Consider the following 18,905-nt stretch of genomic DNA (forward strand, 5'->3'; position numbering starts at 1 on the left):
TCTGTCACCGACAACCCCATATGTTGAAGGTGTGTTTCCAAAAAAAGTTTGTTCATCTGCTACGACGTTGTTACTTTTTATGTGAAATAAAACAACCATGATGGCCATCCCTCAAAAGATGTAAAATATGTTGGTTTATTGCCATTGTGTTATATCCATGATCAGCATATCACAGAGACAGGTGTGCCATTCTAATTGCATATTCCTTTCATTATGTCATTTATTTGTAACAGCAATCACCTAGCCCAAAGTTGACGAAGGAAAAATAGTACTCCCTTCGTTTCACAATGTAGCGCATATTAGGTATTATAAACCCAAGCAAGTATATGTTTGACCAGGATTGTTGAATAACCTATCAACCAATAATAAAATAATAAATAAACGAGAATTTTAAAATACACTTCTTCAGTGTAAATCCAAAATTGTATTGTGGACATTTACATTGTCTTCTTGAATCTTGATCAAAGATATACATTTTTAATTTTTAGAAGACAAAATATGCACTGGAAGCGATATATAGAAAGGATAAAGAAGGAATTTTGCTCCGATCCCAAACTGCAACTGCTAGCCAGACTGAGCTCATACTTCAACTTATCGTAGAACGTTTGAGAAAGTTGGGGAGTCCAATCTTTTTCCCCGTTCGCCTGACGTCATCCTGCACCTTCCTCCTGTACTCTTCGAAGGTAAACGGCCTGTACGGCGATGGCCCGCCGCATGTGCCGATGAGCGAGTCATGCGATGGACACATGAAGTAGGCGATGGAGAAGCGCTCCGCCTTGGAGTTAGCCAACACCTTGTGCTCCACGCTCTTGTATATGTTGTTGCTCCATGCCTGACACATAAAAATAAAATGAACAGAACCACGATACATAAGGAGAACAAAGAGACCTCAAGGATGCATGCGTTCTCTGCACACGAAATAATGCTACTTCTTCCGTTCCTAAATATAAGTCTTTATAGAGATTGTAGTATGAACCACATACTGATGTATATATATGCATTTTAGAGTGTAGATTCACGTAGTGATCTATAATGAAATCTTTTCAAAGACTTGTATATTTAGGAAACGGAGGGAGTATTTTGTACGGTGTTTAATTTGTTGGACCCGGACGAGCACCATGCATGCATCTCTCTGGGAGTGCATGGTCAAAACTTGAGCACGTAGTCGAAGCTGGCGTCCGGGAATTAAGTGTTACCTGGAACAAATCGCCGACGTTGACAAGGAGCGCGTCGGCGTGGGGTTTGACCGCGACCCAGTGGGAGTCCTTCATGATCTCTAGGCCTCCAACCTGGTCCTGGCAGAGGACGGTGAGGAAGTCGCTGTCCGTGTGCGGCATCATGCCGAACGTGTCCGGCGCGAACGGGCACGCCGGGTACCTGTTCAGCCGCAGGAAGCACGTCGTCCCGTCGCACCCTGCGGCAGCGGGGAATGTCGACCCGGCCTGCCCGAGGTTCTTCGCCAGCGTCCCGGCCACCGTCTCCGCCACACGCGACATGGCGTCCGCCACCTCCTGCATCATTCCCCTGCTCGCATAGCAAAACTTTTGCTCATCAGCCATCTCACGACCAAGTAGGCAAAGCATGCACGTACGTACCTCAAGGAGCTGAGCTTTGCGTCTTCCTCTGAGATGCTCGCGAGCGGAACGTGGAAGGCTTCCGACCACGAGAGCTGCCGGAGCGACGTCGCGGTCGCGTTGCCCCACCGGTACGAGCCGTTGAGGAGTCCGGCCTTCTCCTTGGTATCGAACGGCTGGTGAAATAGCATCGCCTGCTCCCGCCTCATCTCTTCCAGGAGCTCCCGCCCCACGCCGTGGTTGATCACCTGGAAGAAGCCCCACTCCGACGCCGCGCTCGCCATGGCGTCTGCACACACGTCCCTCTCCCTCGCGTCGCCGCTCGTCAGGCGCTTCAAGTCGATCATTGGCAGGTCGCGCTCCAGCACGGCCAGGCTCTCCCGCGCTAGCGCGCCGCCGAGCTCGTCTCTGCGGAGCAGCTTGCGATAGCTGTCTGCCAGAGGCGGGTCAGTGGTGCCGTTCTCGTCGAAGGCCGCCATGGTCGACGCCTCGACGGAGGTAGATACTACTAGTAGCTCAGAGTCAGACACGTACGTATGGATTGCCAGTTTACCACACCGCAGTGCTATTGAGAAAACTCGGGAGCGAGAGCGGAGGCCTATATATGGCCAAAATCCAGCTCAAGTAAAAAATTATATATGGCGAATTTTAAGATGGTTCCAACTATGACGGGCCGTCCACTAATTCTGATCCATGGTAGGTACTTCGTTTATAAACTAATATAAAAGTGTTTACATAACTAAAGGAGAAACTAAGGCGGCCAGGACCGGATTCGAACCCCCGACCTCCTGCAGGTGCACCACCACAATAACCAACTAAGAATGCACATCATACTATTTAACCATTCCCTGTTGCTTCTTTTTCCATTTTCTTTGAGGAGTTGATTAAATATCTCCTGGTAATTTTTCTGTGAATAGCAAGATAACTCACACATTGCAGGCCCGATAACTTATGTACCCCTGTCCTCGTAAGTTTGGCAACCGAAGGGGGGGGGGGGGGTACGAGGGGGAGTTGACGAATTTTTATGTGAATAGCATGGTAACTCACACATCACATACCTAATAACTTATGCATCATATCCTAGTAACTTTGCTAACAAGGGGTGGGGGGAGTTGATGAAATATGCCCTCGATAGCTTTTGTGTCAATAGCATGGTAACTAACACATCATAGACCTGGTAGCTTATGTACAAATATCGTGGTAGCTTTTTTGACCCCCAAAAAACTAGTGTAAACATACCTTCGATAACTTTTTGTATGAATATCATGGTAACTCACACATCACAGACCTGATAACTTATTCACCCCATACTGATAACTTTGGCAACGAGGGGGGGGGGGGGAGTTGATGAAATATCCCCTCGGTGCCTTTTGTGTCATTAGCATGGTAACTCACACATCGTAGACATGATAATTTATGTACCCCGGTCCAGATAACTTTGGCGATGGAGTGTTTGGGGGGGGGGGGAGTTGATAAAACACCCCCTCTGTAACATTTGTGTGAATAGAATGATAACTCACACATCGCAGACCTGATAACTTATGTGCCTGACTCTGATAAAAAGTCATAGAGGAGCCCCTCTATACATTCACACGTAAACTACATCACCATTTATGCAGTGGAAAAAGTTGAAGAAAATACCTTTCTTTTTGTCATCTGACAATGGTGAGAAAGGGTTTTAAAATATTTTGTTTTCAATCATTGAACAACAGTTTAGGTTGGTGTAATGGTTGTTGGTCTTGGTAGGCGCGCCCTTGCTACCTGTCGTAGGTTCGAATCCCATGTAGGACCCTTTTTCCTCAATTCGTGTTTTTATTATTGTCAAACTAATCGATCGGGGGAAGAACGGGAGAAGCGGGAGCCATCGAAGGGATTGTGCGGGTCTGTTGCTTAAAGTCCAGCCGACTGGACGTTAGCACAGTCAATAATTAAAATAGTAATCTAAAGGCTCTTATATTAGTTTACGGAGGGAGTAATTAATACGGAAATAGGTCACTTAACACTCACATTTTATAAGTGTAAAAAAACACTACGAACGTTAGCACAGTCCATATTTAAAATAGTGATTTAAACGCTTTTATATTAGTTTACGGAGGGAGTAATTAATAGGGCAATAGGTCACTTAACACTCATAATTTATAAGTGTAAAAAAACACTACAAATGAAAAGTACGAATTAATAATAATATATTTCTACCATATGGAGAGCCCTAGAGTAAAAGGAAATTATTCTCCGTGTTGCTCATTAACATGATCAATGCCATTAAATGTCATTGTTTATTATATTATATTAAGCTATTATGTCCTAGAATAACATTATACTATAGGAAGTATAAAGAATTTTTTTATTCTTTCTATAACAGGTGCAAAAATACGTACATGTATTGTCAAGTACACCAACAAATTTCATGAAATAAAAGAGTACTCCCTTTGTAAACTAATATAAGATCTTTTGGATCACTATTTTTATATTAGTTTACATAGGGAAATCAAAGCAAATTAAATCAACGGCATGCATTAACTAATTCAAATCAACTAATTGTATGATTGACTTTCCCAAAACAACGGCATGCATTAACTAAATCCAAACTTTTCTTGCTTCCCACTACTTATACCCAAATCTAGGGATGACAATGGATAGGGTATGAGTGGGTACAGCCTCCTTCTGCCCAAACCCATACCCATGAAACCTTCTATACCCACTCACTTCAGTACCCATGGGCATAAATTGATATCCATGCCATACCCATCAGGTATCCTATACCCGATGCGTATCAACGGGTACAATTTATATCATTTAATTTTTAAGAAGTGGAGAAATAATTCTAAAATTCAATTGATGATGGGGAAGCAGTATAGCACCGACACATCCTCCTCCGGTGGCTCACCTCTTGGAAGAATCAAGTGAGTATGAGCAACAGATGGTGGAAGCCCGATGCACTAGGAGGCGGTGGTGGGAATCGGGTATGACTAGATTGAGATATGTATAGGAGTCCGGTGAGATAAGTTAAGATTTCATCATTTCGAGGAGCCACATAGGACACAAAGAGGAGTGGCGGGCAAGTGCCTATGGGCCTATGAGTTATGATCAGTTTAGGGAATACATGATTTAGGGTTGGACCATAGAAGTTGAATGTTGACCCCACATGTTCTAGAAATTATTTACATTTATTAACCTTTTGTGTGTATCCATTGGGTTATCCATGATCGCAATTTCATACCCATGCCCTACCCATATTTTTTGCGGGTATGGATACCCACTACCGGCGGGTAGAAAATCTCTCAAAGTCTTGCCCATGCCACATGTTTTTGGGTAGGGTACCCACGGATACCCATACCCATGGGAAAAACTGTCATCCCTACCCAAAACAAATCAAATCCAAACGAAACATCAACTAATACTATAATCAAAGTTGTACGGCCTATCTGACGCAGGCACATATTTTTTTCTCTACTAATGTGCACGTGCAACGCACGTGTAATCTTAATCCGGCTTGAAGATATACCTAAATCTTAATGTGCGCATGTTGGTAATGAAGCTTAATAACTGTTGAATGTGTGCACACAAGGCTGCTTTTATTTTCAGTTTTACTAAGCCCAATTTGGGTTCAGTTTTTAGTGCATACAGGCTGCTTTTCTGTTCAGTGAAACATGAATCAGTCTTCTGCGGAAGAAAAAAGCAGAGATGAAAGACCTCTGGCCCGATGGTTGCCTGTTTGATAGCGGCGTGTCACCTGATGGCGGCGCTAACGACCTAGGCCCGATGGAGAGGGACGGGCAGGCGGTCCAGGCAGTGTCCATGATGGTCCAACGGCCCGACGCGCCAACGGACGGCCATGCGGCGTCCCTGACAGGTCCGTCGGCGATGGGCGGTCCAGGCGGTGCCTTCGACGCGCCCCCGCTGGTCGGCCAGGCGGCGTCCTCAACAGTCGGCGTCCTTGAAGTTGCGATGGCGTTGCTACGGCCGAGGCCATGCAAAGGCGATGGGTAGAGATGAGACAGAGATGTGAGGGGCGGTGTCCTTGATGGTGATGCAGGTCGAGGCGATGGGGGCGGCGTGCGTCGCTGAAGCGAGATGATGGGGCGTCGCTGTGGGACTGTTCGCTGTGGTAGTTTCCTTTCATGTGAAAGGGAACATAAGGAAGGGGATTGCATGATAGTTCGTTGTGCCAGTTTCCTTTCGTGTAAAAGGGTACGTAAGGAAGGGGATCGCACGACGCTTTGCTGTGGCAGTTTTCTTTCGTGTGAAAGGGTACGTACGGAAGGGATCGCACGGCGCTTTACTGTGGCAGTTTCCTTTCGTGTGAAAGGGTACGTAAGGAAGGTGATCGGGGAGAGAAAGGATTAATTAGTAGCAAACGTGTTTAGCACTAAACGTGTTTAGTTGCTCACCATTAGGACAATAAGGATGGTCGGATTAACGCTAATGGATGGCCAAGATCTGTTGGATGTGCCCCACTTAATCTTTTTATATTGGTATAGATATGTATGTCTCATATTTTTAGTTTCCTTTTTTTGTTTCATTTTTTATGACCAAACTATTATTTTTCTACTAGGACAATGCCCGCGCGTAGTTACTATTTCTATTTGATGTGACTTCAATTAATTTCTTTCAAATTTTAAAATTTGTTGAAAAATAATCTAGCTTTTCCGATCATATGGAGGCGACATGCGCTCGTTTTTTAATTTCGGAAACAAAATAATTTGGGAGCTCACTGAAATAGGAAATTGTTTCGGATTTTGAGATTTCAAGTTTCACTTATTTTTAATGAATTTTACATAATTTAAATTATTTTGAAATCAGTTTGAATCTGCAAAGAAATTCCGGAGTTAAAAATATTTTGGACCCCACTGAAATATGCGAAATTTCAAAAATTTCACTACAATTTCGTTGAAACTTTTAACCCCAAAATAGATAGCTGTTGAGCATATGGTCGGAGGCCTTCCACGTTGCGCCCGCCGCGGAGCTCGCCGTTGCGCAGCAGCGCACGATAACTGTCCGCCGGAGGCGGCTCTGTGGTGCCTTCCTCGTCGAAGGCCACCATGTTCGACGGAGAGACAGATACGTATGTGTAGATTGTCTGCTTGACATCGTGTTCGTGTCATACGCAGTACACGCTCGTGGGCACTGGCTATGTGAATCAACGCTTCTATGAAGAATCTCCGAAGCGAGACGAGAGGGGACGCGGCCTATATATAGGGCAGTGATGGTTACAAAAAGATAAAAATCCAGCCCAATAAAAAAACAATTTCATCTAGGGTCACCCAGTTGCCTAAATAAACCATTAGGTTAGCCGGTTCCTCTGAGATAGACCTTGATTTACTCCCATGCATGTCTAGATAGTCTACCCCCAGAGGTCACATAACGCAAGATTGAGGAAGTAAAGTATGCATCTGTTTCATAATATAAGAGCGTTTTTGAATAATGTCGCTAGTAGAGAAATCAACTTTGAAAGGGCCGCCTACACGGGAATGTTTGACGATTCAAGATTCCGGCGGCACTGTCCGACGTTGGTCGGTTTGAGGGCAGGCCACATGCATCCTGAAGGCAACAACGCGCCCGTTGTGTACATGTTTTATGGTTGCGCGCATCCTGTAAAAAGTTCCACTGGCGTATGGTGCAGGCACAGCTTCTCCTATCCAAGAGAAAATGGAAGGAAGAACCTGAGGCGTACGTGTCCCTCCTTGTATTGCCAACAGACAACAGACGCCCTTTGTTTTTATGTAATGGTCATTATTCCCTGCTTATTCCTACGCACGACGTATAGAAATATGTTTGGAAAGTGAGAGTGACCTTGATTCACTCTCATGCATGTCGCGATCGGCTACCCCCAGAGGCCACATAACGCGAGATTGAGGAAGTAAAGTAATAATGTGGGTAGCAGAGACGTCAACTTCGAAAAGAGCAAGGCGACAACGCGTTCATTGTCCACATGTTTTTATGGTGGCGTGCAGCCGGTAAAATGTTCCACTGGCATATATGTACAGTGACTTCACTCGTTGACTATAAAGCAGGCACAACTTCTCCTACCCAAGAGAAAAAAGGAACCAAGAACCTGCGGCGTACGTGTCGCTCCTTGTATTGCCAACCAACGAGAGACGCTTTTGTTTCTATGGTCATTATTGGCACGCACGACGTACAGAAATCAAGCGAAGACAGCAATGGTTTTTTTCCAATGTGAAGAAGGAAAGTAAAGGTGGCAGCAAACGACCCGCACCACAACTTTCGGTCCCATTAATTTATTCGATGAGACTATGCATGCACATAGTTTTGATCTTATATGACTTTGCTAGTTGTTGATGAATTTTCATGTGTGGGCGTTGATGTTGCTTGTGTACAACCTAGATGTGCAGAGGCTGGGTGTGTGCTTATTCTGTTATGTATCTTTTTGATGCTCTATTTTGAGCAAATAAAATCCACCTTTTATCGAAAAATGCATGCATGTCTGCTCATGGGCCACAAATAAATGCAGGCCAAACAATTAAGATGACCAAGCACAAAAGGGGTTTGGTGGAAGATGGCAGCGACGAAACATGAGAGTGTGTCGGACCGGCTTTAGATGTTAGGCATTTGTGCGGTGTCTGTTTGCTATTAGGCTCAGACTATTGGCACCCCTTCATCATGTGGATAGAAGTAGCGACAGATGTTGCTAAGATGGTGGCTTTAAACTATCCGATGTACTACTTTGTGAGGTCTTTGCGAATAATCAATAAAATAGCAGCATGCATCGCCCAGGTGTAGAGGCCATGGTAATCCTCCCATTGAAAAAAAAACCGAGGGACCAAGGAAAGGGAGGAGCTGCCATACACATCGGCTCAGCGGCACCACAAAGCTTTGCCCTCAGCCCCTTTCATGAGTGTCAAATCAAATCGACGACTATAAATGTGATATCAGGATCGATAGAGAAGTTTACCTTTGAGGGTCATTGTTTGATCATTGTGTCTACCACTTTGTTCCATGGCAACGCGCTTGCATTTAGTGAGTCCTACTTTGAATCTCATGTGGGGGGAGGATGAGAGGGGGGAAGCTGGATCTCAAAGCCGCCTTCAAGAAGGAAGCAGCGCGTGGAGCACCGCCAACGTCGTTGCCGCCGTAGCCGGCCAAGAAATTACTCCGATCCTGAGCTCCCAACCCCACATCCGCGCAGTCAGCCACCGGGGTACCCCATTATTAAATTATATGATGCCCCCATTTATGTATTAACAATTAATTAACCCTAAGATCAGTATTTATGGATGAAACCACACTACTCTAGTAGCTAGGGTAGAGACCTAGCTAGCAACAATACGACTCGAGAGCACAAATGTATATGTATAGAGAGCTCGATCCAAAAAAAAAAGTATAGAGAGTTCGACCGATAGCCAAGCAGTGCATATATACAATGTTGTGATAGCAAGTTCGGCCCCCAAGCCACCCGGTGCCTACATTTCCCCCCTCGACGACACACCTGCATGCATGGATGGAGATTAATCGATCGCATGTGCAATTGGCTAAGGTAGCTACAGAATCTAATTATCACATGATTTTGACCACAATTAGGTTGTTAATTAACTTCTCTCTATTTTCATTCGGTATCACATCTTTTCATATTGTATCTCTTCAATCTGACCAACAAAATTAACATTAATGTCACAGGAAATACACTATGGCTTTATAAACCCGAATGGAGATAAATAATAATTCCGTCCTCCCTTCCATCCTCCCCTTTAGCACCCCGCCATTTCTCTCGGGAGCCCCCGCCATTTTGGGAAAGTTTCAGAATATTTTTCATAACAAAAAGATCCATGGAATTACTTTTCAGCCCTTTTTGGCCTATTTTTTCCAAAGCATTCATAAATTTCCTAAATTATTCTGTAAACTAAAAAATAATATACTGAAAATTCCAGGAATGTTCAGACTGTTAAACTAACCTAATTTAGAATAAGTATATTTTTCGTCCTCGAACTCTTCCGAGAGTTTAGAAATCGTCCTTCAACTTTAAACCGTATAGTTTTTGTCCCTCAACTATCAAAACCAGTTAGTTTCATCCCTCGTGCCGCTTCGGGCCGTTTTCGTCTGACATGAACAGTAACTGGTGAATAGTAATTTTTTTAAAAATAGCAAAAAATATTCTGGAAAATTGTGGGATCAAAGTTCCTTGGGTGTGCAAGGTGCGTGCAAATTTTTGTGTTACTTGGACATTCCAGGAGCTTGTGACAAAGGAAAAACCCATAAATATGTACATCAATGAACAGTAAATTTGAAAACAATAGAAAAATTTTTCAAACAAATATGAAAAATGTTGACATCCAAGATGCTTGGGTGCTCAATGTGGCTGCAAAATTTCATGGTGTTTGGACATTGTGGGAGCACGTGGCAAAAAAAATGGATGGGAAAAAAACTTTGAAAAAGTGAACTATTTTGTTTTTTTGACTAGAGATCCTCCTATGCCATTTGAGCATGAAAATATGCACACACCTTGCACACCCAAGCATCTTTGATGCCAAAAAAATTCATATTTTTTCGAATTTTGTTGCTATTTTTTTAATTTACTGTTCACCGACGTATATATTTATAATTTTTTCTTTGTCATGACCACCTGGAATGTCCAAACAATATGAAAATTTGCATGCACCTTGCGCATGCGAGGAACCTTGATCTCACAATTTTTCAGACTTTTTCTTTTGCTTTTTTCCGCATTACTGTTCGTGCCTGACGAAAACCCCCTGAAGGGGCGCGAGTGACGAAAACTATCCGGTTTTGATAGTTCAGGGACGAAAACTATCAGATTCTGAGTTGAAGGATGGTTTCTAAACTCTTGGAAAAATTCAAGGACGAAAAATACACTTGTCCCTAAAATTTCATTTTCTGTTATAGTTTAGTCACTGAGCTGACATCATGCTAACTGCGCACCTGATTGGACGGTCAACAGGGTCAAACCCGGTCTGCTCAGCGAAACCTGAGTCAAGGGATGGGAGGTTGATTCATGGTTGGCTTTTTTTATTTTTTGCGGGGAATTCATGGTTGGCTTTTGACAGAGTTGGGGGTTGAATCTTAGCCGGTTTAGAGTTCGAGGTTGAATCTTATATACAAGCCGATGAGTTCTGGTTCTAATATGGTCTGCTCTCAAAAATAGAAACGTGATATTTTTATTTCGAAACAAGGAGAAACATAACGGAAAAAGTCTAAAATAAACCTTGAACTTGTAGGCAAAAGGTAAATCAAACCCCAAACTCTAAATCCTGGAAATCAGCTCTCCAAATTCTCTAATCCCGGTCTATTTTCAACCTTGAGTGAGTTCCAAACAGGGATTGTCGACGTGGCATCCTAAATCCCGGGATTGCTAGCTCTGGACTCGACTGGGCCCTAAATCCGGGGATTGCGAGCTCTGGACTCGACTGGGCCGGCCCATCAGGCACGAAGCGAACTTTTTTCCTTTTCTTAAGGCGCGTAAAAAATTCTTTCTCTTCCTTAAGCACGAAGTAACAGAAAAGACTCGTGTAGATTCGAACTTGGAACCCGGGAGAGTTGAGACTATCACGGTAGCCACTAGTGCAGACAACTACTTTTTTTTTGAAACAAAGGCAAAAGACTTGCCTCATTCATTAATAAAGGAGGAGAATTTTAGAGTACATAATGGTGGCTCCACAACATAGCCCGTCCGTCAACAAAATGAAAACAATAACTACTCTCGCGGCATGATCATGCTCAGGTGTGTAGCTCCTGCCGTGACCTAAAGTTTGGCTTCATCTTGGATTAGTTTTAGAATGTAGAAGGGCGGCGTTGATTTCTTCCTAAAAACTCTAGCGTTTCTCTCGTTCCAAATGGCCCAACCAACAAGCATAGTAAGGGAAGCCATGGCCTTCCGGTTCGCCGTATTGGGCTTCGACATGTTTGTCCACCAATGTTTGACATTGCGCTCCACCTGCCATTGATGGATCTCGAGAGCCCCTAGGCCAAGCCACTCCTTTACCAATCTCCACACGCGCAAGGTGAACCTGCACCGAAAGAAGAGGTGCGCGGACATCTCGTTTGCCCTTCTGTAGAGGGTGCACAGTCCGCAATTCTCCCAACCTCGATTCTCCAATCTATCCGCCGTCCATACTCTGTTTTGAGTCGCTAGCCAGGAGAAGAACTTGACCTTGGGAGGTGCCCAAACCTTCCAAATAGTCTTGTTCATGGTCGTCGTCATGGAGCCCAAGAACTGGACCCTATAAGCAGAGGCCGCCGAATACTCACCGTTCGCCTCAAATTTCCAGGATATGTCGTCATCAATCTCTGGTGAAAGCTCGAATTGGTCCAGATGGACCCAAAGGTCCACGAACTCCACGATGTGGTTGGTCGTTAGGTTGATGGAAGGGTTGATCTGGAGCACCCAAGCATTGTCTCGCAGTGCATCCCTCACCACCCACTTCTTCCGCTTGGAGGCTGCGAAGATGAGGGCGGCGATATCCTTCGGTTTTTCCCTCTCAACCATGGTGCCTCCCAGAAGGGCGTCTTCCCTCCATTTCCCACGGTGATGACGGTGGAGGCGTAGAAGAGGTCCATATCCACCTCAGAGCATGGGTTTCCTAAGCCCGCCCACAATCTAGTCGGGTCCTTCCACTCCACCCATGGCCATCTCAACCTTAGAGCTCTTGCAAATTTCCCCAAGTGTAGGACTCCAAGCCCGCCGAGACGCATAGGGCGGCAAACAGTCTCCCAGTTGACCTTGCATTTTGCACCTGAAGTTTGACTCTGAGATGACCAGAGGAAAGCATGCTCAATTCTATTGACATTGCGTAGCACGCCGGCGGGGACGTTCAGGGATGTGATGTGGTAGATGACTTGAGAAGTGAGGACCGATTTGACCAAGGCCGCCCGGCCAATTGTGGTGATGTTTCTCCCTTGCCAAGGAGGGAGCTTCGCAGCCACCTTGTCCTCAAGGTGTTGGAAGTCCACCCTTTTCTGCTGCCAAATGGATAACGGGAGGTCCAGATACTTCAATGGGAAAGAAGTTCGCGAGGCGGGCAGGCTATGGAGTATGTCGTCAAGGTTTAGGTTGCCACATGCGACGACAGAGCTCTTCTGAAAGTTGGTGGACAGACCGGTGACCCCTCCAAATGCACTAAGGATGGCCGCAAGGTTGGCCACATCTTCCCGTGAAGGGGAGATGAAGATCTCCACATCATCGGCATACAGGGAGGTACGGACAGTAGAACCACGGCCTCGAATTTTCTGGAGCAGGTTGTGACTTGTGGCAATGTCGAGGAGCTGCTGTAAGGGGTCGATCGCGAGGACAAAGAGAAGGGGTGAAAGGGGGTCCCCTTGTCTGAGCCCTCGTCCATGGTAGATGGCGGGACCGGCAATACCGTTGAGGAGGACGCGTGAAGAGGACGTGCATAAGAGGGCCGCCACCCAATCCCGAAAGCGGACTGGAAATCCCAACCGGCGGAGTATGTCAAGGATGTACTCCCATCGCACCGAGTCAAAGGCCTTCCGGATATCCAACTTGAAGAGCGAGGATGGAGTTCTGTTTCTGTGGAGACGTCGCGCGAGGTTTCTCACATACATGAAGTTGTCGTGGATGCTCCGTTTCTTGATGAAAGCACTCTGCACAGTGGAGACAAGGTTGTTCATGAAAGGGCCAAGACGGGACGCCAACACCTTGGCGATGATTTTAGCAATAGCATGAATGAGGCTAATGGGGCGGAAGTCCCCGATTTCTTCTGCCCCATCCTTCTTTGGTATGAGCACAATGTTGGCCGAGTTGAGCCAGTGAAGATTTGTCGTTCGGAGGCTACTAAATTGGTGGATGACTCTCATTACATCCACTTTGATAATCTGCCAACATTTCTTGAAGAAGCTTCTCGTGAAACCATCCGGTCTCGGGGCCTTGTCACCTGGCATAAGATCAATGGTCGCTTTGACCTCGTCTTCGGTGATGTTGTCGTCAATGCCAGTGAGGTCAACCACCCTAAGGTTCAGGTTCTCCCAGTTTAGATCCATCGGTCTGGGTTGTCCCCCTCCCAGACTGCTCGCAAAGTGGTCATGGGTAATTTCCTCTTTTTCCTGATGGTCTGTGGTCCATCCAGAATTTTTCTTGAGCCCGTGGATGTGATTTTTTCTTCGCCTTGAGTTTACCCTGAGGTGGAAAATTTTGGTATTGGCGTCCCCCTCCTTGATGTTAGCAATGCGAGCACATTACTTTTTGTGCGCCCTCTCAACCGCCGCTGGGCTGACGACACGATGCTTGAGTCGAGCCCGAAGATCCCTTTCTCTCAACGAAAGGACGCGTGTCTCTTGGGCAATGCAGACAACTACTGGTGACGTAATAAGAGGCCGGCTATATTTAAGGACACACTAAAGCCTTGAACGTTGAAAACATTTTTTAGGGGCTAACAAAATTCAAAACATAAACAATTTTCGAAATTTGCGGACATTTTAGTAAGTGTGAGAAAATTTTGAAAATTCTGAATACTTTAAGAAAACACTAGTTTTTGAAAAACGAACACTTTGTGAAACATAAACATTTTTTAAACCTGGAGAAAATTTGAAAGTGCGAACACTTCTTGAAAATTGTAAAACTGGGAATAAATTTTGAAACCTGAACAAATGTGTAAAGAAAATGTTTGTGCAATCTAAAAAATATCACGAGTTTATATAAATGTATGTGGCATTTCAAAAAAAATTTTACAATGTAAAATAATATCCGTGTGATCCAGAAAATGTGCTTGTGACATTTAAAAAAATTGTATACAATGTAAAAAAAAGTTTGCGTGATGCAGAAAAATGTGTCATACCCTTAAAAGACTATATGTGACACGTGTTTGAAAAAAGTGTACACAATTTCAAAAAATGTGTAATAGTGTAAACAATGTTCGTGCAGTTTATAATTATTTTATGTTGTTAAGAAAATGAAAACGTGTATTTGGAAAAATATTACCGTGTATTAAAAAAGTATTGAAAACATGTATTTCTAATAATATACATAATGTATTTGAAAAATGTTGAAAACGTACCAAAAAATATTTCATGTCAGTGCTAAAAATGTACATTTGGTACTGAGAAATAAATAGACTTGTGTAAAAAAGAAAACCAGTTACCTGTAAAGAAACAAAATAAAAGAGAAAAACAAACAATATGAAGAAAATAGAAAAGGAAAAAAAGTGTAATGAAGAAAGAAAAACAGAGGAAAAACAAAGTATAATGAAGAAAAAACAGAAGAAACCCGATGAAAAAACAGAGCAGCGCGAGCAACTACGCTAATAGGCTGGCCCAATTCAACGAATGCCAGCTAAATCCTCTCAAGGTTTAAAATAGACCGGGATCAAAGAGTTTGATGTGCTGATTTCAGGGATTCAGAGTTTAGGGTTTGATTTAGCTTTTGCCTACCAGTTCAAGGTTTACTTTAGACTTTTTTCAAACATAACTTATAGTCACTGAGCAAATGTTATTGGCCAACCACTCGAAACACTAATGGCAAGATTTGGGTGTAAATGTAACTAACACCTGTATAGTTGTACCTACGTTTGTAAATTGTAGATGTCGCTTTTGTTTCTGCACATAAATTTGTAACGAGGAAAAAATGGTTCTGGCAGCACCCAGCAGACGACACTAGAGGCGCGCACCGTAGTTTACTTTTCTCAAAGAAGAAAGAGCTTCGAGTCAAGTAATCACCTGTGAAATAAGAAAGGCAGCACCCAGCAGACGACACTATAGGCGCAGTTGGAGATCCGGCGGCTTGCCGGCCCCGCTGCGGAGGGAGGCCCTTGCCAAGCTTAGAGTGCCAACCTCGCCGTCGCGGCTGGGGAACTGGTCCAGGGGCAGCGCGTGATCGGGGAAGCGTAGACCCTGTGGCCTGGGGGGCGCCGCCACCGCACTGACATGCGAAGCGATGGAAGTGCAATACATGAACGCGCAGCCGGTGGCAGAGTCCCACCGCGGCCCCGTGGACGCGACCGCGACGGCGGCGCCTCCCATTGGGCCGTCGTTGTAGGGGTTTCTGGAGCCGGCGGCGCGTTCCCTGCGGTGGGCGTTCTGGTGGCCGCGACTTGAGGAACGTCCTGTTGCAGAAGAGGCACTCGAACAACCGTACGGTCTTGCCGTTCAGGTCTGCCGTCGGCAACGCCTCGTCCCGGCCTTGGCTGCCCACCGCCAGCACCAACGACAGCGGCAGGGCGGCCGCCGCCGCCTGCACATGGAACGACGAGGACGTGGCCTTCTCCATGGAGGGCGCCAGAACAGAAGATACTACGAAGTTCAGGGTAACTTCCACGGAAAGAAAGGAAACGGAGGAGGCATGCATATGGGGTATAATTAATCCAGTTGCAGGTGAGATCTGAGATTCAGACAACAGGGTTTGGTGATACTAAGAAGCATGTACAATGGTTGATAAGACAGTCTTATCTTAAGTCTTGCATGTAATTTAGATATGACAAAAAAATATGTTTATAATGGGTTATATCTTAACCTTATCTTCAATAATTTGTCATTCCTTAAAACATGGTTCCTTTTTAGGCCCCATCACATATAATTGCTTCCCATGTCGCCGTGCTCCATGAGAAACAACAAAATAAGATATTTTCCTTCGAGGTAGTGGTAGGGGTCCGGGCTTGCTTTAGCCTCGCGCTCGACACGTCAGTGCGACACCGTACGAGGATGCACCCCTCTGCTGATCCGCTATCAGTATCCACACAGCGAACAGCAATCCTGGTTATGGGTGCGTGTTGCCTCATGGCGTCTCCGACGGCAAACCGTGAATTTCATCCCGTATTCATCTGCAAATAGGTGGACCAATCCACGGACACGGATACAGATGCCACCATCCAATGCTAGCTGTATACTTCCTCCTTCTCGTAATATAAGAGCGTTTTTGACATTACACTAGTGTTATAGTGTCAAATACGGAGGGACACTACACTAGTGGGACGGAGGGAGAATTGCAAACTCTTTTTCAACAAACCAGATAAAATTCATGCAAATAAGGCCGGATTTCATATAAACATGACGGACTTTAGATAAACCGGACGAAAACGGTTACATTTTGGACATATTTTCAATTAAAAACGAAACCGAATAGTCTACGGTCGGCGCGGCGGGTCTCCAACATCGTCCCTATGACTGGCAGCGACGAGCCCCGGAGGTATATGCCTTAGCGCAAAGAACGGCTCGGTTTCCCACCGCTCATCGGAGTGGAACCGCCGCCTGATGCTTCAGCCGGAGGGGATGGGCCCCTAAGCTGCATGGTCCAGGGTTGATTTTTGGGTAAGGGGACGATAGTAGCCGGCGAAAGGGCCTCGGCGGTGGCCTGCCTGGGACCCAAGCGACGGGGGCCTCCCATGTTGTACTTCTCCTCGATGATGGCGGCAGATACAGACGCGCTATGCCTGCATGGCGCGGTCGCAGGCACGGGACAACATGGTGTCGTCGACGGTAGCGACGATGCTCGTGCCATCGTCCTCCTCGAGCTAGCCTGGAGCGACGAGTTGTTGAACCACGCGCCGGCTTGGGACAGCAACTGGCTCCGTCAGGCTAGGCGAGGGAGGTGGAGCAGCAAGCTTCCTTCCTCGTAACCGGTCGGCTTGGCGGGGTACCCATCGGGCTTCTATGCCGAAGTACTGCCCTTCCTGCTCGTCGGATGCCATCGAAAGAGTGGAGAAAGTGATGAAAGGAGGAGATGGGGAGCGACGAACTTGATACTTTCCTGGCGTCTAGCCTCATTTAAATAGAGGGTGGATGAGAGGAGCTTGCCTGGCGTCGCGTTTAATGTCGTCCCGCTCGTTAATGGTCGTGTGGCTGGAGTAGGTTCCTCAACTTCCACGCGGGTTTATGAAGCCATTTGAATGCGGAGAGTAGGCGTGTTGAGTCGGGCGTGCATCCGGCGGGCCCTCGACCGGGGTACGACTTCAATGGCGGAGGCAGTGAGAGGTGGCGTTCGCCTTGAGCCGCCATAAATGTGGAGTTGTGATGTACTGCAGCATGAATGCGGGCAGCTGGCGCCAGACGGGAACTAATGCGGGCGAGCTTGGAGGGGTTTGGGTGGGCCAGGCGGTCAGAAGCGAGCGTGACAAAAGTCCAACTCAAGTTTAATCTTTAATCATTGCACTCATAATCTTTAATTTTAATTTTAATAGTAGGTCCCATTCATCATATAGTTTTCTAAGGAATGAAACATCCAACTCAAGTTTTTCTTCAAAAGATTTCATGATAGCATCAATGCTATGTTTAGTAAAAGCCTTATTTTGATTATAAGCATGAGGTGAATTAAGCATGCACTACTAGGAAAAAGCCTAGTAGTAGCGCGGGTTAAAAGCTAGTAGTAGCGCGGGTGCCTGCGGTACTACTACGGCGCTACAACTAACTAGTAGTAGTAGCGCGGTGCATCCCGCGCTACTAGTACGTGTGTTAGTAGTAGCGCGGGTTCGACACGCGCTACTACTAACTATTTGTAGCACGTGTCTGTGACCCGCGCTACTACTATTAATTTGAAAAACAAAAATAAATCTCGACCCCATGACGCACGGACGTTGGCCGGGAGTAGGGAGATCTCGGCCATGACGCGTGCCTCATGGAAGCCGTCGAGGGCGGCCGCGAAGGCCAGCCCGTCGTGGGCCGGGAGCTAGAGGACCTGGATCTTGGCATCGTGCGTGGGGAGTAGCACTTCGCGGCGGCCATCGCCGTTGAGGTAGGCGATGAGCGACGGCGGGAGGCGGTCCATGTCGTGCTTGATCGGGAACCCGTCGTCCGACAGGTGGTACCACGCCTCCCGGAATGAGAAGTCGCCCTCGTGTTGCCGGAGGAGGAGGGGGATGGGTCATCTAGGGTTCCGAATCGAATTGGAGAGGGGGGGGGGAGGAGGAGGGCTGACCTGGAGCGAGAAGAAGACGGTGAAGGCGGCGAGGAGGAGGATGTCAAGGTCGTGCTTCCGCATCTTAGCGGCGGAGAGGAGCTCCGGCGACCGCCCACCGGAGGGATCTCGGAGAGGGAGGGGGAAGAAAGCAGAGTGCACCGGCGGCGGCCACCGTTGGAGTATGAGGGAGAGACGAGAAAAGTGAAGAGGGGGAAAGTGAGGGAGAGAGGAGGGATTCGGTCGAGGATACGGGGATTTCACCTACCTCGTACTTAGTAGTAGCGAGGGGTATAAAACCGCGCTACTAATATCAACTTAGTAGTAGCGCGGGTTTGTACCCCTCGCTACTACTATGGCATGTCCCGAGGGCACGGTAGAGACCGCTTAGTAGCAGCGCGGGTTCAAAACCCGCGCTACTAGTATCAACTTAGTAGTAGCGAGGGGTAAAAACCCGCGCTACTAATAAATAGCAGTAGCGAGGGTTATAAACTCTCGCTACTAGTAAGCGTCTGCCTATAAGC

The 18,905-nt window shown here is 46.3% G+C and overlaps 1 protein-coding gene and 1 pseudogene across 1 annotated transcript; both read right to left on the reverse strand.

The window, feature by feature from the left end:
- Positions 1 to 586: 586 nt before the first annotated feature.
- LOC123090390 (gibberellin 2-beta-dioxygenase 6) lies at positions 587 to 2,053 on the reverse strand. The gene is made up of 3 exons (XM_044511713.1): positions 1,596 to 2,053; positions 1,197 to 1,524; positions 587 to 832 (listed from the first exon to the last, which is right to left on the reverse strand). Exons 1-3 carry the CDS (start codon positions 2,051 to 2,053, stop codon positions 587 to 589), a joined length of 1,032 nt encoding a protein of 343 aa, XP_044367648.1.
- Positions 2,054 to 15,248: 13,195 nt separating this feature from the next.
- Positions 15,249 to 15,762, reverse strand: LOC123090391 (uncharacterized; annotated as a pseudogene).
- Between the last annotated feature and the right edge of the window lie 3,143 nt (positions 15,763 to 18,905).

This window comes from Triticum aestivum, chromosome 4B, assembly GCF_018294505.1.
Source record: "Triticum aestivum cultivar Chinese Spring chromosome 4B, IWGSC CS RefSeq v2.1, whole genome shotgun sequence".
Lineage (NCBI taxonomy): Eukaryota > Viridiplantae > Streptophyta > Magnoliopsida > Poales > Poaceae > Triticum > Triticum aestivum.